The following is a 19,503-nucleotide window of genomic DNA, read 5'->3' as shown; positions in this document are numbered from 1 at the left end:
GGCCAGCCCCACGTTGAGTGTGGAGATTACTTAAATGAGTCAATAAATCTTAGAATTATCACTCAATAGCTGAACGTCCTGCCAGGCACGCTGCGCCCTCTCTGCCTCTCTCCACGGGGGGCTGCACGAGTTAGTATCTACGCCCGCTCGCTTCGAGAGCAAAAGAGGCATGATTAAGTACGACAGGGCAGCAGCTACAAACTGGGACTGTCCTGGGCACAGCCAGACATACGGTCACCCTAATATTTCCTCGTGTGACTCCTTGAACCTTTCAAAGTAGGTGCCAGCTACCCCCACACGCAGATGCGCCCAGGGTCACGTGGCTGGGGGGGGGTGGGGCGCTGAGCCGGCACCCAGGTGGTCTGGCTGCGGATCCGGACCACCGCCGTTGAAAGGAACCACCACGACCCCGTGGATCACCTCTTCTCCGAAAGGCATGGAAATTGGGTTCTAAAGAGAGGAGGGACTCTCTCGTCCAGCGTGCTTGCCAACCTGGCCTGGGGTTGTGGTGCCCGAGCCTGCACCCTGGGCGTGGCATGGCGTGGCATGGCGTGGCATCCTGGGTGGTCAGCGTAGGCCCGCAGCAGTGCTGAGGGGCTCGACCAAAGGGAACTCAGTTCCGTCTGGGCGCTGGGAGCCTGGGGGAGGTGGAGCAGGTGGAGGAAGTCCCTCAGAGTGGGTGGCCCCTGAGGGAGCCAGCTGGTAGTGAGTAGGGCAGGCGGTGGGCAGAGGGGCCCCTGGGAGATTGCAGGGCAGTGGGGGTTGCGGTGGGAAGGGAAGGGTGAGAGGCTGCTGGGACCATCTGGGTCCGGGCCTGGGTTGAAAGTAACGGGTCAGAAGCAGCTAACCTTGAAAAACAACTCGAAGTGGGCCGTGGAGACAGGCAGAAACCCGAGACACAGGGGGCCCACCTCATCCCTTCGTGGGCCTGAGTTCTGGAATAGTCTGGAGCGGGGAGGGCCCTCAGACACCACCCCCCTGGCGCCATCGGACTGGGCCTGGCAGGTCGCAGTGACGACAGGTCACGTCTGCACCGTGCAGGGAAGGGGGCTCCGATTTGAGCCCCTCCGACGTGCGTGATGCTTCTCGTATGTGGTTGCTTTTGATTTGGTTTCCAACCTAGCCTAGACTCCGGGTCTCTGGCCGCTCCCACCCCCCCCCACCCCCCCGCACTCTTCTCTTCCCCGTGGGTCACCCAGCTGCCCTTCACTGCCTGGCCCTTCACGCAGGCTGGCGTGGCCTCGCATCTCGCACCGAAGATGCCAGCTCTGCTCTGGTTGGCCAGGACAGCCTGTGTCCCAGCGGCCCCTCTTGCCTGTTGGAGAGAGTGCATCCCAGACCCTGAAATCAGACCCAAAGCGGATGCGAGTGAGAGGGTCAAGGCACTGTGCTCGGTGGGACTTTGGACTTTGCTGTGAATGTTGCAGGGCACCCTGTCAGTCCTGGGGGGCGGAGGCACGGTCCACACTCCGGGACGGTCACTAAGCACCTTGGGGTGGGCAGCGAGATACAGCAGTTTTCCGGCAAGTGATGCTGGCGGGCGTCAGGGTCTAGAACTCACACGGGGGCAGTGTGGGCGGAGAGGAGGGTAGCCGAGGGGAAGAAGACAGAAGGGCGGCCGAGGGGAAGGTGACAAGAGGAAGGGAAGGTGACAGAACAGCGGTCAAGGAGAGGGTGACGGGGGGGTGGCCGAGGGAAGGTGAGAGGCAGGGCAGATGGGACTTTCTGCAGAGCCCCGCCCCCTCAGGTCTGCACTTTGGGGAGCCTGTTGCCCGAGTCACGCGGGTGCAGGGTATCTCAGCAGCGGCCGCCTCCGGACGAGGCAGGGCCTGGCTTCCAGCCACCCAAGGAGCCGGGGAGGGGGGCCCGCAGGCTCCGCGCAGGACCAGTCCACCGCTGCTTCCCATGAGGCTGGACGTGCTCAGCACCCTGGCTCGGGGAGAGGCTGGGGGCCAGTGCAGGTGGCCACCCCCGTCGCCTGGTCAGCCCCGGCCTGGCCCCGGCCTGGAGCCTCAGCAACTCTCTGGGCGTTGACGGATGTGAGGGAAATCTCCGGAATCTGGGGCTTCATCGGGGTTTAGGGGCCTGGGATACTCAAGTGGAGTTTCTGGTCTCCCTGCACGTGTTCTGGGGGCTTGGGAACGGCGTATCGCCATCGATGTCACCGAATGACCTCGTGACCGGGCGTGGGAAGGGTCTGGGTTCCCCCGTCCTGCTTGGGGGGCAGTGCTCAGAGCCCCACCTTTGAGCCAGGGCGTGAACTCCCAGGACGCACAGACGGCGGGGGAGGCAGACACGAAGGTGAGGGCTGTGGGTCGGGGTGCCAGCACGGCACCGGGGGGGGGGGGGGGCGCTAGGCTCCGGCACAGGGGTCCTGGGCTGTGGGGGAGTGCCAGCGGGCTCGCTCACTCAGTCCTCAGAGAAGACCGAGGGCTGCACTTCAGATGAAGTCCCTCCAGCCAGCCCGCAGACTCCAGCCCTGCAGGCCACACCCCTCCAGTCAGCCACAGCAAGAAACCTCCGTCCTCAGGACCCTTGTCCTCGGGACCTGAGCCCGCTGCTAAAGCCCGCACCACTCAGGCACTGACTGGGGGACTCCCCAGCAAGAGCCACTGGGGGGGTTTCGGGTACAGGGCCCTGGGTTTGGGCCAGAGCAGAGGGCCGCCTGCCGAGACCCCAGGGGCAGCCTCTCCGTCGGTCCCTGCGCTCGTCCTAGACCCTCCTTCCGCGTTCCTCCAAGGCCGGTCCTTGGCCCTCCTCTGGACTTCGCCTTCTACCCTGCCCTTCCTTCTCTGACTTGCCCTTCACCTTGGCCGGCAGTCAGACTGGACTCCATCCCCAGCACCTTCTCTGCGAGCAGGTGTCCTCCCTTGCTAGGCTCATCCCCACCCCTCTACTGCTCAGCTCACGCTCCCCATCACTCTGACACTCGCATGCACTCTGGGAGGTACTTTGGGTGAGAGCTGTCATCCCTACTCCTGGAGGGAGAACTGAGCGGGGCCACCCCAAGAGACGGTCCTCAGGACGAGGAGGGGCCGACCTTCTAATGCTACAGCCATTTCCCTTCTCCTGCTCCATCTACTTCCAGATTCCAGTAAACAAGCCTGTGGACAGACCCACAGTCCCTTCTGAGCTACCCCAGCCACAAAGCACAACTTAGGATCTTACCAGTGTGCCTGGCTGGCGGGCTCCCATGGGCCCCCAAGATGTGGTTCCCCTGGCCCAAGGCCAGGCCTTGACCCAGGGGGCTCCAACATGGCTCCTACAGGGCCAGGGACATCTCTTGCCCTGTGCCAGAGCTTTCCATCATCAGCTGTGGGTGCTGGGACCCCGTAGGTGTATGGGCTGGGAAGTTTCTGTTGTAAATGAGGGGAAACGGCCTGGCCACACTAGCGGATCCCACCCTGGCCCCAGGGCTACCCCTGCCAGCTCTCCCCGGGGTGAACCAGCCGGGCCGAGAGCACAGGGCAGGGCTTGTGCACAGGTTCTCCTCGATCCCCCTGCCCGCTGCAGGCCAGGTGGGCGGGAGAATAAACAGCTCTCGCATTTAGCGGGAAGATTTACGGTGCCGCCGGAGGGGACCCGTCCCAGCCGTGTGCAGTCCGGAACGGCCCCGGAGGCGGGGACGATAAATCCAGCCCATTATTTTTTACGAGCCTCCCACCCCATAAACAACTCCTCTGGCTGGTGAGTCCAGCTTCACGCCCTTCTCCTGGCCTGGCCTCCAGCCAGCCCTGGCCGGGCACCGGGACCCCAGCACTTACTTTGTGGCGCTGGCGGTGGGGGTCTTCCTGTGCTGCAGCGCCTCAGGCCGCCCAGAGAGGACAGTGCAGGGCAGACGGTGGACCCAGCCCGAGAGGTACCTAGCCCTGGCCCCCTTGGCGGCCACAAGTCCCGTGGCCTCAGTTTCTGTTCCGGGAAGTGGGGCAGACATCAGTATTCGTTGATAGTCATGAATTAATATTTACAAGGACTGCTCTGGACACAGTGTGTCTAGGCACCGCTGTGTGCCCAGCCCCGTGCCTGTGCTTTGCCACGAGTGATCAGATCCCGAGAACAGTCTTGTGCCACTAACTCCCTCTTGCAGGCGAGGAAGTGGACATTGAGAAGCAGAGAGATTTGTCCATGGAGCCCTCCGAGTGTGTCCTTTACCCGTTACGGGCCTCGGAGGGTGCTCTTTTTCTGCCTCAAATGCCATTCCCCAGCCCCTCGCTTCCTGGAGAACTCTTCGTCCTCCTTCAGAACCCGGCTCGCTTTCACCTCCTCCGTGAAGCCACCTCTGACTCTTGCCAGACACGTCTTCCTCTCCGTGTGTGCCACGAAGTTCTGAGCGGCTCAGCTCTCTCGCGCTCGCTCTCTCTCTCTCTCTCTCTCTCTCTCAGGAGACCCGTGTGTGAGCTCCTAGAAAGGGCACAGACATGTTTCTCACGCCGAACCCAGTGCGGGGAGCAGAGGAGACGTGCCGAGTGGCAGTGAAACGGGATGGGATTGACCTCGTGGGGGGGGACAAAGGTCTGAATCGTGTGTGGCCTCGGTGGCAGGTCCCTCCCGTGGGCAGGATGCGCGGCACCCGGCGAGGACTTGAGCCGGGCCGTGGTTCGGCTGGGGGCCGCGGCTGCTGGTCTCGCCTGGGCTGGCTCCCCGGCTGCGTTCGGCGTGCAGTCGGCCGAGGCCCCTCCAGCGGGAGAGCCCAAGTTTGCCAGAGGCTTGGAGACTCTCCCCTACCACGGCCACCTCCTCGCCTCTCTGCCTACGCTGATTCTTCATCGGGGCACCTTTCCTCCCTGCTGCCCCAACCCTGCCCTCTTCCTCCTGGCACCCTCCCCCCTCGGGCACCCAAACATGTATCCGGGGAAGCCACAGCTAGGCCGTCTGTTTAAGTTAGAATCAACGGTGAGAATCTGCGTAAGTTCCCACAAGTGGTTACACCTGCCCTTGATATGAGCTCACGGGAAAGGGAGACGTACTCAACATTTGTTGAGTGCCTGCTGTGTACCTAGCCCTTTATACCCTTTACTTCCCAGAGGACGCTTGGCAGGGACAGCCGCCACCACAGGGCACAAAGCAGGGGATGGGGGTGCCGGGAGGGACCGCAGCACCGCTGGTTTGGGACAGAGCCACACAAAATGTCTCTGTCTCTCGAGCCCCCGCTCTGAACTGCACCGCGGCAGGCCGCGGAGGAGAAGCGCCAGCTGTGGGGCCGGGGGGCTGCTCTGTGTCCTCAGAGGACCTCCTGCTAGCGTGTCCCCCAGCGTTCTTACCGGCTCCTCCTCCCAGGGGCCCCAGGGCTGCTGTGGCAACACTGTGGGGGCCGGGCACCCCCCCCCCAGGTCCCCTCCGTCTAGTCGCCTGTCGAGAGAGAGAAACGATTTGTTCCCTGGTCACGGCCAGGCCCATGGTCTGGGGGCTGCGTGAGCTGATTGTCCCCCCGTGGCTTCCTCTAGGGAAGGATATGGTTGTCAGATGAAAGAGAGGACGCTGTTTCCACTTGGGTTTCAGGTAAGCAACGAATACTTTTCTAGTGTAGGTATGACCCACGTGCCATCTGGGGCATACTGATACCTGGAAGTGTTTGTTGTTTTTCTGAAATCCACACTTAACTGGGCATCTTCTGTGTCTGTCAGGCACGTGTGTAAATCTGGCAGCCCTGGGAGGAGGAGAAGGACACCCCAGACCTCAGGCCTCTCGAGCCTGGGAGGAGTGAAAAGCCTGCCGGGCCTCAGACGGGCTTGGACGTGCTCGTGCTGACGCCTAGTGGTCAGCAGGGGAACTTCAGGGGGTCGGAAGGGGAGGGGGGTAGCTGCGAGGTGACCCAGGGGCCGGGGAAGAGGGGACACGGGGGAGACAGGTCGCCTTCATGGAGCACCTGAGACCTGAGGGGCTTCACAGAGCAGGAGGCTGAGCCGGTTCGGGGCCGCACACCTTCAAATGGGCCGGGATGGGAGGCGTGAGGCAGAACCCGGAAACCAGGCCCACCCCGCCTCAGCGACACCCACGGAGCTCTGCAAACGTTTGTCTACGCGTGTCTGCCCAGACCGCCGCGTGGTCCTCGCATCCGCTAGGCAGGCTCCCTCCCATCCCACAGAGGCAGCTTTCCGGGGGCCCTGGTGTCGGACCTGGTCCAGGCACCGGCGGGGCACCAGAGAAGGCTGGTGTCCGTCCTTGCTTTCCGAGAGGGCAGGCCCGGCCTGCCGGGAGCCAGCCACGTCTCAGCAGCGCGTCGCACGCGGTGCCTGCCCACACGGTGAGCAGCGGTGACGGTGTGGGCCGGGCATCCCGCTGGCCTGGCTCGCGGCTTCCGCACGGAGGCTCGCACAGGTGGTGCTCTGCGGAGGCTCATGGAATGTGCGAGGGCCCGACGAGAGCCTCGTGAGCTGCCTCCTGACGTGGCAGAAAGAACGCGGAGCCTGAGAGCCGGGGCATCGGGAGCCCCAGGGGACAGGGTTGAAAGGTTCTGTGTAGACGCCGGGCTGACTGCTGCGTGACCCAGTGGAAAAGGAGGGCTTTTGTCTAGATGGTCTCCAACGTCCCTTCCAGTTCTAGCTTTCCAGAAAACTGGTCCCTTCTGGCTGTTTGCTGGCATGGAATCCACAGCGAGGCCGCTTCACTTTAGAGCCATGACTCTTGTCTACAACCGGTGCGCCTTGAACCCACCGCCCCGCGGGCGTGTGTTGAACACCCATGAGCGGCTCGACTGTGGTCGCGGCCCCTGCAAGAGCGGAGCCCGCGAAAGGCACAGAGGAGAAGCAGCCCGGTCTTGTGGAAAGGTCTGGTGTAGAGGGGACCCGGCCTAAACATACGCGGGAAGAAAGCGCAAGTAGGCCAGTGAGCAGATGACAGGGACGGTGTTAGGAGTCCAGTCGCAGGAGGGTTGGACCTCCACGGCTGGCCCAGCTGGGCGGCAAGCGCTGGAGAGGAGGCGGCGTGCGAGTTCAGAAGGGCCGGTCCGTCCCGGCGGGGGGCCGCTGAGCCTGAAGGAAGGGCGGCCGGTAGTAGGAGGGCCGAAGGGTCCTGCCTAGGGGGCGTGGGGGTGGGGGGCAGTGAGGGACGATCAGACCCACCGAGGCAGTGAGACACGGGCAAGGAGGAAGAGGGAGCAGAGTCCCCTGAGGGCCCCAAGGCAGCCGAGGGGGCCCCAGGCATGGTAGGTAGGGTGTGGGGGCGAGCATTTGACCGCTGCTGGAGAGTGGCCCAAGGGGACCTTGTCCCTGCTCCACCGCACGAGTTGGGAGACCTCTCTCTGAGCCTCAGCATCGTCACCCCTTAGATGGGCCTGCTGACAGGACCTGTGCTCAGAGTCGTGCAGACAGTCAATTAGGGACATTCGCAAAGAGGCAAATTGCACGGGGCCTGGCCTTGAGGGGCTCTGGGTAAGTGGAAGTCTGTGGTCTCTTGTGCTCCCACTCCCCAGGTGGGGGCGCCCCTGGGGACGCAGCCTGGGCCGGCCTGGACTCCTGGTCAGCTGGGGGTCTAGCCCGGGGCGGCCGGCTGCTGGCACTTGGGTCGGGCCTGGCATTGCCCGGGAGGGTGACGTTTCGGGGGCACAGGGTAGGAGGCGGAGCCCTGCGTCCTTGCTAAAGCCCAGGCTTTGTGATGAGAGGCTCCTAGAGCACTGTCTAGGCACAGATACTGTTGGAGTGTAATTAGGGGAGCGGGGCAGATCCAGGCAGGCAGCTGGCGCAGGGTCACGGTCGGCACGGTGACTGCAGGCCCCACCCAGGTCTGGGCCCACAGACAGATGCGCCCTGTTGCCCGAGTGTTGGTCCCTGTTCTGACGCAGAGCCAAAAGCCCAGAGTGGCCGAGCCCAGGTCCCTTGCCGGTGCAGCTGGGCTCGGTGAGCATTTCTCAGGTCTTCATTGCAGGCTAGGCCCTGTGCAGGGCACCAGGGTGAAGAGGTGACTCAGTCTTGGGCCCTGCCTCCTCAAGGAGCCCCTCGTCTGGTGGGGGGAGCCCAGCAGATTGCAGTTACAGTTAGTGTGCTGGGTGCCCTGAGAGCGCGTAGTGCAGGGGCTTTGGAGGCCCATGCCAGTCCCCTAACACAGACTAGGGACTGGGCTGCGGCGGGGGGGGGGGGGGGGGGGGGGGAGAGGAGGGAAACAAGGAAGGCTTCCTAGAAGAGGTGACGTCCAAGCAGAATCTCAAGTAACTATAGTCGAAGCTGCTATTCAAACGAGGAGGGCATGTGTCCCAGGCAGATGGAACTACATTCCCAAAGGCTCCAAGGTGAGAAGGGAGGGCAGGATGTGCAGGCTGACGGAGCATCCCTGTTACCTAGGGCCACGGCAGGCTGTGTGGGGGCAGGAGGACCTTTGGCGCCAGACTGAAAACCAGCCTAACCCTATGGGTGCTATGGTTTGGGGGGGGGGCATTGATGAGTTTTTAGCAGTGGGATTTAGCAGTCAGATTTATGCTCTAGAAAGTTCCCTCTGCAGCTGTCAAAGGGCAGATCTTCAAGCCAAGTGGAACAGATTCAAGTTTCACCTCTGTCACATCCTACATAAGTGACCGTGGGGAAATTGCTTAACCTCTGTAAACTCTATAAAATGAGGATAAAGTTACTTGCTTTTGCAGGGTGACATTATAAAGACCTATAGTCTTGTCTTTGTCCCTACACGAGGCTGGGGCTGGGCCCTGGGGAGTCGGGGATGAACTGGGGGTGCTCCGGCCCTCAGCGAGCTCAGGCAAGGGTCTGAGGAGCATGGAGATTGGAGGGAGGGCCAGGGTGAGAAGTCAGCATCTTGGAGCAGCTGGCATTTGAGATTACTTGGAGGGACAGGACATGGAAACGTGCACGTAGCCAGGGAGGGCAGGGGCTGGGTCATTCCGGTGCCCCAGATCACCGTGGGGAAGGTTAACGAACAGAAGGGGACGAGCCCGGGCTTCCCTCCCGTCCCCTGTCCCAGATACGAGTCTCCACTGCCTCCTGGAAGTCCCTGGGAGCACAGGTTCTGTGAAACTCGGGTTCTCCTGTCCTGCTCCGTGTCCCTTGGGCAAGCCACCCAACTTCTCTTCACTCTGTCCTCCTTTTCACTTGCAAGGTGGGGAGAACAGGTTACTCGGAGAAGTGCCCGGGAGGCTTTGAGGAGATTATTCGTGTAAAGAGCTTGGCGTATACAGCAGGTGCTCACTGACAGTAGCCGTGGTTGTCATCAGCCTGCAGCGAGTTTCTGGTGGGCCCCTAGATCCGGCCCCCTGGGTCCCCAGGTCTCCCCTCAGTGGTGACCTCTCTGTGCCTCGGCGCGCCCATCTGTTAAGTGGGGCTAATACCCTGGTGTGTGGAACAGCTCGGCACACGGGCAGCTCTGGGCAGTCGGGCTCGGTCGTGGTCGTCGTTCGAATCCCCGCTCCCCCAGTGGCCCATCCCTGCCACTGCTCCTGTGCCTTTCCGTCGTGGCACGACCTTTCCATGTTTCCTTCATCCCCCTGGTTTTTGCCTGCCTCGCTTGGACGGCTTGCCTCGTCTGGGTTGGGGAAGGCGGTAGCGTCTTCCTGCCACCCCCGAAGGCTCCAGCCTCTTTCTGGGCTCCATAATTTTCTATTGATGAGGTCGAAGGGGAGGAGAATCCCTCCCTCCGGAGGTGGGGGGAAGGGCGGAGCGGGGTAATTGTTCTTCTCTCCCGGCTCTGTCGTTCCCAGCTCGCCTTCCCTTCCCGTGTGTTTAAGGGACATGGGTGCGGAAAATGATGTTATTGATGAAGTCGCCATAGCAACGACCCTCGGGAGGCACGCATTCCGGCTTTGTTATCCTGGGCCAGGGCAGAGAGAAAGGCCCAGCTCCTAAGTACAAACAGATTGGGCCCGCACCCACCCCACCCCCCGCCCCGCCCTGCTTGAGATGCATCCGTGAACTTTGCTTTGCCGAGAAGACGCGATGTGCACACTGGTTTGGGGCAGGCAGATTCTGCGGTGGTTTAACTGTGCACACTCTCGTGGAGAATCCAGGCGTGATGGAAGGGCTTTGGGAAAACTAGGCCCTGGCGGGGAAGGGCTGCCGGGGCCCGTCCCAGGGCCCGGAGGAGGCAAGAATCGAGAAGGGGCCCATCGCGAGGAAGCCCTGGGCACCGGGCAGCAGAAGGCAGGGCCCGGGACCCTGGCCCTGCTCCCCAGGCACGGCGCGGCCCTGGCACGTCCTTCCCCACCCTGATCTAGCCTCCGTGTGCTTGCTCATGAGATGGGCGTGGCCGTACCCACGTCTTCGACTCATGATGAGGGCTCAGTCACACAAGAGCGTCGCCAGAGCCCTAGTCTCTATATCACGTGTTCTGAAAGACTGAGAAAGGGCTCCTGATTGTGTCCCAGACCCAGCCTTTCTCCCTCTCCCACGGCCACTGCCCTCCCCTAGGCTCCTTTGTCCCTTTCAGGGTGATAGCACCTCCCATGTGCTTGTGGCCCGTGCTGGCTGCCCTCCGACAGCATCCACAGCTCTCTGCCACGAAAGTGCACCCCTGCCCTATTTACAACCTTCCTGTGCCCGCCCCCCTCCCAGCCTGGGACGCAGTCCCTCAAGCTCTTATCTGTGTACTTAGCCTCAGTGGCCCAAAGAAGGGGAGGGCACACTGAGTGAGCGCCTGGGAGGCCCGGCCTGTGACTTAGCCACTTTTATATGGATGGAAACTGAGGCTCAGAGGGCCATGGTTGCCCAAGGTCCTGAGGGCAAGTGGCAGAGTCTGAAATCGGACCCCGTGACACGGCCGTGAAGCGTCTGTCTCCTCATCACTCCCCGCCCCATCCTGGGCACAGAGAGACACTCGGTCGGAGTTTGCAGAGCATCATTAGATTTGGACGGGTTAGATCAAATTAGATTCGACCTGGCGGGCAGCCTGGCCTGACTGGCACCGGGTCCCTGAAGACCAGGATTTCTGGAAACGACTCTGAAATTCGATCTTCTTTCCCCTCTAGGCAGGGAGGTAAACAGGGCTTCCTGCTGAACTTGGCACTGTGGTTACTCCCCATATCAGGACGGGGAGCCGGGCCAAGGGAGGCTGCACCCCGCCCAAGGGTGCCGTCTTGTCGTCCGGCTCCCAGGAGCACATGCCGTGCAAAGCAGGGGCCGCAGGAGGACAGAGTCTGGGCCGGGGTCCTTCCGTTCTGCGGCTCACGGAGAGCCGCGCCGTGCCCGGCCCCGGGCTTGGCCTCTGCCCTGAAGGAGCCTACGAGCTGGCATCGGTGGAGACGGCGTGCCGGTTACAACTGGCCAGAGTGCCCCGGCCCCCTCAGGGGAGCCGGGGTGGGGCTGCAGCACAGGGGGTGGAGCGGAAGACGCTGAGGCCTCTTCCGGCAAGGAGCCCAGGACCGTTCCCCTGGAGCACCTCACATGCCGTGGGGTTCACCTATTCAAATTCACTTACCCTCGGCAGTAGCTGTGCTGGTAATACTACCTGTCAGCTCACTGTCCTCAGGACAGCCCCCCCGGGAGAGGGCAGAGGGAGTGCCACCTTCTTTACCCCTGGGGCCGAGGCAGAGGAAGCCCCACGCCAGGCTCCTGGAGACGGAGCTAGAGCCCCATCCCCTGCCCAGGCCTGAGCCACCTTGGTCGAGCTCACCCGTAAGGTGAGGGACTGATGTGGGTCATCGTAGGTTTGGACTGTGTTAAGGGAGAGGCAGGGGGCTGTCCCACGCGTGACCGCGGGACTTGTCAGAGCCTTTAATGTGTGCTGTGGAGTTCCCGAGGTGCCGTCCCAGAGAACGCATGGCTGCGAATGCCACATAACGCTGTCACGATTCTCTGTGAGATGCTGTCAGGTGGGACAGCCTTCGTCTCTCCCTTCCTCCCTCCCTCCTCCTCTCCCACCCTTGCTCTCCTTGTATTTCTTTCACCCCTGTGCTGGGCACTGAGGACACAGACAAGGATAAAGATGTCCGTCTAAGTTCCCCCTGGTGGCTGAGGAGGGTGACTTCGCGACCACATGCATGTAGCACAAGGTAGACAAAGGCAGGAACCCGCTCTGTGCCACACGCATCACGTAGTTCTATCATTCGAGTGTCGTGACAACCCTCGGAGGTAAAGGTCATGACAACCCATTTCCCAGCTTAGAAAACAGAGACCTGGAGAAGAAGGCATCTGACCAGAGGCTCAGGTACAATGCATCTCAGCCCCAGCCCCTCTTGAGCTCTGCTCAGCCTTCCTCGGGGTGCCTAGAGGATGGTGAGCCCACGGGCAGGCCACCCTCTGGGCCCGGGAGCTGGCCCCTCCCTCTGGCTCTCCGCGTTCGGTAAGACCCGCTACGTGCAGCCAGGGTCCTGGGCACCGGGACGTAGCGGTGGACGAGGCCCCTTCCTTCCTGCGGGAGCTCTCTGGTTCGTGGGGGAGGTGGCCGCAGGTTGACGTGCACGGGGGAGAAACGGAGCGGTCCCTGCCTCCCACCCCATCAGCACTTTGCCGACTGGAAGGAAGAGACACGGAGCCAGGAGACTCGGTCTGTGGGGTCAGATCTACCTGACGCCTCCGTCACGTAGCGGGGGCTGTGCCCAGTGCTGCCCGGGGGCATCGGTCTCACGGGCTGGCGCGTCGGCTCGTCGCTCAGCTGAGGGCCCGCGACCTTTCTGAGCGGTCATGGTGGGTGTGGGCCAGGCCTGTCCGAGGCCGCCCTGGTGCCTCCGGCCCAGTGGGAAGGCCGGCACGGCTGTAAAGGGAGAACAGGACTCAGAGGACGAGCGGGCGAGGGGGGGTGGGGGCAGGCTGCTCAGGGAACCTCGTGCTGCTCGGAAAGGCTAAGGGGTGACACAGGCACGAGAGTCGAGGCCTCGTGCGAGCCTGACGGTCCTGTAGCTGAGCTGAGGCTCCGCCCTCATGCGCGGTGGTAGCCGGTGCGAGGTCACGGGAGCCAGGGGTTACGTGCTTTGTTGAGGCGCTGCTCAGAGAGCTTCACGGAGGAGGAGGTGTCTGAACCGGCCTTGAATCTTAATAGGTTTTTAATTCCGAAGACAACCACTGGTGACAGGCACCACTTATTACGCTAAGGCTGTGCCAGGTTCCCAGTTCTGTTCACCCCGCGAAATGCTGCCAGTCAGCCTTCTGGGTCCCACAAGTGTAGCTCAGGGACCCCGGGGTGGGAGAGTCTGGCTGGGAGCCCAGCAGCCTGGATTACAGTCCCGCCATGTGATCTGGGACAGACACTTCCCATCTGGGGGCCTCATTTTCCCCTTCTGCAAGATGGACGGACAAGATGGGCCACAGGGATCCATCTGTGGCTCTGCCCGCCACGCCGCACCTCTTCTCGTGGGCTGCGGAAGCCGGTGTGCCCCCGAGCGAGGAGAAGGTCGTGTGCTTACTGCGTCCGTAGCTGGTGGAGCCGAATTACGGGCACAGAGGCGGCCAGGTTCCTTCCAGGCCCCAGGCCGGCGGTCGTAGCCATCTGGGGAACGGTCGCCGACACCATCGTGATGCCCGGCGGGCCGCCATGGCGGGGAGGAGGTGCCTCCAGAAGCCCTCAGGCCGAGAGGAGCCCAGCCTCACGGGAAGCCAGCTGTTGGTGGCTGCTCTTCTCGGCTGCTTGCTCCGTATCGGCCTGTTTCCCAGCACGGTTGCTGCTTGGGTGTGAGGCCCAGACCTGTGTCCCAGACCCCCGTGGAAGAGGGGAGGTTATTCCATTTCCCTCCCTTCGTGGAGGATCCCCTCCCAGGCAGGACTTACATTGGACAGTGAGGTCACTGAGAAGGCTCAGAGCTCAGCCTTCCCGCAGGGCCCGGCCAGAGAGTCATGCTAAGCCCGGAGAGGAGAAATCCAGCCACCGTGTCAGTGCTGCGAGTGAGGCTGGGGACCGAGGAAGGCTTCCTGGAGGAAGGGACGCAGTGGCATTTGGCCTTATGGAGCGAACACCTTATGGGACACCTCACGGGTTGACCGTTTCCTGTAGCATCCAGTCTGTGGCAGGTGCAGGGACAGAGACACCCCCTTGCTCCAGCAGAGGCGAGAGGTGATGAGTGCCTGAGAATGGATGGGGGATGGGGACCTAGCTTCAGCCCCACCTGCACCCCCAGCAAGGTCAGGAGTCAGCACCCACCCCATTCTCCTCCACAATGACTCTCCTCTCAGCCAACTCTCCCCTTGTTTTGGAAAGTATCGTTTTTAATTTAAAAATGTGTTAATGTTAACATGTGATAGATTTTCAGTTTCTATTTTTACAAATACAAACCGCCCCATTTAGTTTCCAGGGTAGCAGCTACTAGTAGCTATAGCACGTCAACACGTGAACAGAAGCTCGCAGGCTCCCGTGTAACGGTCAGAAACGTAAAGCGGTCCCAAATCCTTCTCCACTGACAATCCAGCACTGGCCCTGCGCTCGGCTGGAGGAAAAGTGCCCCGTGCTTCGGAGCCTGGGGGGGAGTCCTCGGTGGGTCCCCTGACCTCACTCGGGACTTTAGGCGGAAGACGGGAGCCTCGCCTGCCTCTCCCACGGTTGCCAAGACCACTGAAGTGGACACGTTTGAGGCCCCATCACTGGTGGGGCTTGGGGCCCGCCCTTCCAGCCCGTTTCACTGCTTCCACGTCGACTTAGACTGGAACTCCGGATCGCCCCCCAAATTATCCTTTGCCAGCGAAACAACAACAGCGTGGCTCATTTTTAAGTCCGGATTCTCAGAAAGAAAGACTGCCTGATTGCAAGGCCACAGTGGAAGAAAAGCTGAGGGACTTCTAAAGCCTTGTACTCGGTTTAGCAGCCAAAGTTCAAGGCCACATCCGCTCCCCAGTGACAAGTTTATGGTTAGTGATAATTAGCAGGGTTTCTGGTGAGTTGTGTTCCTTTGGCTGGGAATGGAAATTGAATCTCTCTCTTCACAGATGAGCCTGAGCGCAAACAGGGGCCCTCAGGCTCTTCCCAGTTTAGGGAGAAAGCACAGATCCGTTTGAGTGGCATCGATTGCCTGTGCCAGCCCCAGGACAGCCCTGGGCGGTTAATACGGGGGGTGGTGGTGTGGGGGTCGCGTGGGGTCGCCATCGGGAAGCCCTGTGGAACCGGTGCAGTTTGAGACAGGCCTAGGATTTCGTTTGTGGAAGAACGGAGGGGCGAGGGCGTGGAGGGGGCGGTGCCAAGGGGGCGGTCAGCAGGCAGCGTGAAATCACAGGCCGGAGTGCGAGCAGGAGGCGGAGGGAGACGAAGCTGGGAAGAAGCCCGAACACCAGCCCCTGTACCTCATGGGCGCCAGGGAGCCATCATCAGGGTGGTGGTGGTCAGGGAGGCCCCTTGGCGGCCACCCCCCACTGGCCGGCCCCTGGCCAAGGCGGGAGTCTCTCGGAAGACTTGATGAGAGACAGCGTATGTCTCAGTGGCCCGTGAGATCCCCTCAACTGAGAGCCTTCTCCGAGGGGGGGGGGGTTGCCGGGCCTAGACAAGGTCCCCGTGAGGACCTCTCTCCAGATCCGCAGAAGATCCCGGCCTTCAGTGCCCCCATAGAAAGACCTAGCGTCGGAATACCTACGCTGTCTTGTCTGTGGAGCAGATTATCATTCCCGTTTTACGCAAGAGACTCAAGAAGTGAAGCAATTTTTTCTGAGACACGCAACCGGGAAGGAGGCCAGGCCCCTGCCCACAGCTGCTGCCTTGGCAGTGACCGAAGAGAGCCATGCCACCTTGGTGAGGCTGGCTCTCGCCGGCTCGCAAGGGCCGGCTGTGCACCTCTCCCCAGCTGCACCTCCAGGGACCTCTCCTGGCGCTGGGCGTCAGCCGTGCTAGGGCATTCGCACCCCGGCAGCGGGCCGACCCTAACGCTCACCCCGAGCCCCGTCCGCGCCCCCACTCCCGGTTCCGCGTCGCGCAGCGCCCCCGTCCGCCAGGCGTGCACGGGTGCTGTTGTGGACTTTGGCCAGAGGAAGGGGCTGTCTCTCCGGATGAACTTGAAGCTTCCTACAAGGAGCCCTGTTTGTTCCGCTGCTGGGTCGTTGGTCACGCTCTGCGTCTGTCCACCCGCGTGCCTGGAATAAGTAAGGAAAGTGAGGTGAAGGAACAACATGGGAAAGTCAAGTCAGGTGAAACCAGAGGTCAGCGCGCTGAGCAAAGTGCAGGTTTTACTCGTGGCCATTTCTTCATTTTATTGATATTTAGACTTTTTAAAACTCTCTGTTGTGGGGCCTCTGGGTGGCTGAGTCGATTGAGCTTCTGACTTCGGCTCGGGTCATGATTGCCGGGTTCGTGAGTTTGAGCCCCGCATCGGGCTCTCTGCCCGCCCCCCCCCCAATAAATAAAAATTTAAAAATACATCTTGGTTGTAGCTGCCAGGGTGTTTGTGTTTTTAAATAGATGTCAGATCTCAGTTGGGCCCCCCCCCCCCGCCGCCACCCATGCTTAAAGTGGACAGGGTCAAGACTGACCCAGTCCTGACACACACGTGGGCCACCTAGGGGAAGGGAGGCCCCCGTGTGTCCCCACCCGTGGCGTTCCTTCCCTCCGTCCAAGGCTGGGCCTCTCGGGTAGGACGCGGAAGTAAGGTCTCAGGGCGCTGTGTGGGCGGACAGCAGCTCCTCCTTTCATCTGCCCTTAGCCTCTTGATGGACTTGTGACCTACAACCTCTCACTTGACCCCAGTGACCTCATAAATCCTGGAAACTCCTCACAAATCACCAGGAAGATAAACATCAACTGGGGTCAACCGGAGGGGGTCCGAGCCACTCCAGGCAGGCTCCCGGGGTGGGGGGAATGTCCCAGGAACTACGGGTGACTGAGGAGAGAGGCAGATGGCCCACCCCAGGCGCCCCTCACTGTCCCCATTATGCCAGAGCCCTCAGGGAACATTTCCGTGTAACTCTCCGCGAGCAATGACTGGAGGCCAGGCCTCTGGAGCCTCGAGGTGAATGGTCCATGGTCCTTGCCCTGGAAACTCAGGGTGGCCCAGCTCTCTGCGCTCCACAAGGCCTCTGGGCCAGGAGTGGGAAAGAGGTTTAGAGTCTGAGGTGCTGGTCCACGTCCTTGTGATGCCTCTCAGCGTACCGTGGGCCTTTGGGCAGGTGTCTCAAGCATGGTTTCCCCACCTCTGAAGGGAGCGCTTGCCTTTATAGGGGCAAGGAGCCCAAGCACATTGCTCCTGCCTAGGGTTTGGAGCCCCAGTAGAGTCTCGGGGAGCCTGGAAAGAGAGGAGACAGGAACACAGCTGGCCTTGTGAGGGACAGGGCTTCTGAGCCCGGCCGGGAGGACGAGCCGGAAGGGCCCGCCAAGCAGGTGCGACAGGGGCAGGGCTCCAGCTACAGGATGGGGACACGAGCAGGCGGTGGGGTGGCCCGGCCCCAGCACCCTGGGGCAGGCTCCCCTCTCTGATGCCTCCCAACCAGCAAGGCGGGGGGACTGAGTCTTCGCAGAACAAGGCACCTGAGGTCTGCAAACATTTGCCTTTAAAAAGTAGCGTCTGCCAACCAGCAGGAGCCTCGGGCTGAGATTGTGGCAATGGTGACCCTTGTGCCCCGGGACGCGGAACAGGCTCCAGGGGGGTACAGGGGCGTGCGGACGGAGCCGGAGGTCGTACGGGGCTCTGCGTTTGGGAGTGAGGGTTCCTCGGGTCCTGGGGTGCACTGCAGGGAGCGGGGACAGAGACAGACCCCCCTCTGGCAGCTGGGGGGTGGTGTGTAGGTCAGGGCGTGGCCGTGGGGCTGGTGAAGATGAGCCTCTGCCACCCTGAGGTCCAAGAGAGCAGCACGGCTGCCTCCGACTCGTGCAGGAATGCGGTGAGGGGTGGCTGCGCGGGGCCGACGGCGCCTCCCAGGCCACAACACATCTCCTGACTGCTGCTGCCCCCCCCCCCCCGCCGTGGTCCCCTGACCCGTCAGCATCCCCTCGGGGCCCAGCCGCCTGCCGCGCAGGGCCGCGTGCCCTTCCGATGCAATCCGCCGCCATCATTTGAGATGCCGCCGCGCCTGCTTTAGTAGGGAAGCGGTCCGAAGCCCCGACCTGAACTCGGTTCCGTAATCCGACCTAGGGCGGGACCGCTTCTTCCGTGGGTTCCCTGGTTTCTCCCCAAGACCTCTCCAGCTGGACGGCTAGGTGCACACCCCGCCGTGCGCGGACGGTGCACGTGCTAACGGCGGCCCCAGAACGCTGCACTTGATGGTGACGTTTTAGAGGCCGCCTCTCTTCAGCCTGAAATTTTCTCTCTCTTCCCTCCCCCCGGTCCCCTCTCTCTCTCTCTCTCTCTGTCTCTCTCTCATCTGTCTCTTCCCAGAGGGTATGAACTGCATGAACAAAGACCACGGCTGTGCCCACATCTGCCGGGAGACGCCCAAAGGTGGGGTGGCCTGTGACTGCAGGCCCGGCTTTGACCTTGCCCAGAATCAGAAGGACTGCACACGTAGGTAGATGGAGGCAAATGGGTCAGACATCCCCATGCGTCTCCTGCCGTTGCTTTATTGGGGGGTGGGGGGATCTGTCCGGTCGGCTGGACGTTTCCCAGGGAGGGCTCTCCGCCCCTCAGGGTCGAGAGGAGGGCCAGGTCCCTGAAGAGGACTGGGGAGGCATGAGGGATGAGGGCTGTGATCGCTAGACACGGCGGTTTCCCCACCTGGCACGAATCACCGACAGCCCCGGGGCAGGACCCTGCTCAACAGCCCTGCCGGTGCGAGCTGTGACCCTGACCCCAGAGACCCATGGGCCCCAAGCCGAGCCCTCCCAGGGTATGGAGGGCTGTGGCACAGAGACCTACAAGCCCAGGCTTCCCGGTGGGCCAGGGCGGCCCTTGGTGACAGGATGGTATAAAGAAGGAAAGGAGCTTGGGGGGGGGAGGGGTCCCAGCCCAGCCCGTGCTGACCTTATTTCCAGGATCACAGATCGGAGCTTGCAGCCTGCCCCCGCGGGGCCCACTGTAAATGGGGATTCCCTGGGAGATCTGGGTTGAATGAGGCCTCTGGCCAAAGGTGCCATTCAGGACCAGCTTGGAGGTCAGCCCACGGGGCACAGGTGTCATTCAGCCCCTTAATGTGGTCCTCCCCCGGGAGGACTGGGAGCCCGCAAACGAAGCAGGACCGTGGCCGAACACACGAGTCCCCAAGAGCGTCAGACCCAGCTCCCAGCAGCTGCGTGGGGAGTGGCAGGTTCAGCCTCGGCTCACTGGGCAGCTGGGATGCCCGCCGTGGTGCCGCGTTTGCTCTGTGTGTACGAAGAGCTGAGGGAGGCCGGTGTGCCTGCTGCCCACGTCTGGCCAGAGACGCGTGCTTCATTCCAGCCCCACTCTGATGCAGAGAAAGGTGTGGAGGAGTCCGAATCCGATTCCCGGTAGAGAAAGCAGCCCCAGCCTTGCCACTGGAACGGGAGACTGAGCTGACCAGCGCTCACAGAGAAACTGGCCTCGCTTTCCATCATTCGTTCTGTGGAGAAGACAGCTGGCCCTCGCCGGCCTGTCGTCCTTAGTCCGTGATTGTCATCAGCTGTTCTGTGGGTGGCCGCCACACCTTTCCCAGCCCATGCTCCTCAGTCACCAAGGTCTTGGGGACCCACATGCAGTAGGCACAGTCCCTGTCTCCAAGGAGCTCGTGCTCCAGCCCCGACTCGTGATGCGTCCTTTCCCCGAAGTGGAGATGCTTC

General features: G+C 62.1%; 1 protein-coding gene across 2 annotated transcripts in view; it reads left to right on the top strand.

Annotated features, from left to right (window-relative positions):
- Window positions 1-19,503, top strand: part of SCUBE1 (signal peptide, CUB domain and EGF like domain containing 1) — a 130,268-nt gene that overhangs the window by 57,562 nt on the left and 53,203 nt on the right. For both annotated transcript variants that reach the window (XM_047066720.1, XM_047066719.1), the window contains exon 5: window positions 18,149-18,274. In XM_047066720.1, the coding sequence (XP_046922676.1) occupies window positions 18,149-18,274 (126 nt within the window). The remainder of the gene's footprint in view (window positions 1-18,148; window positions 18,275-19,503) is intronic.

Source organism: Lynx rufus, unplaced genomic scaffold (assembly GCF_022079265.1).
Source record: "Lynx rufus isolate CCGP_SWC_20201006 ecotype Redwood Valley unplaced genomic scaffold, mLynRuf1.p SCAF_7, whole genome shotgun sequence".
Lineage (NCBI taxonomy): Eukaryota > Metazoa > Chordata > Mammalia > Carnivora > Felidae > Lynx > Lynx rufus.
The sequence above is the reverse complement of the archived record's forward strand: the minus strand, read 5'-3'. Positions and strand labels throughout refer to the sequence as shown.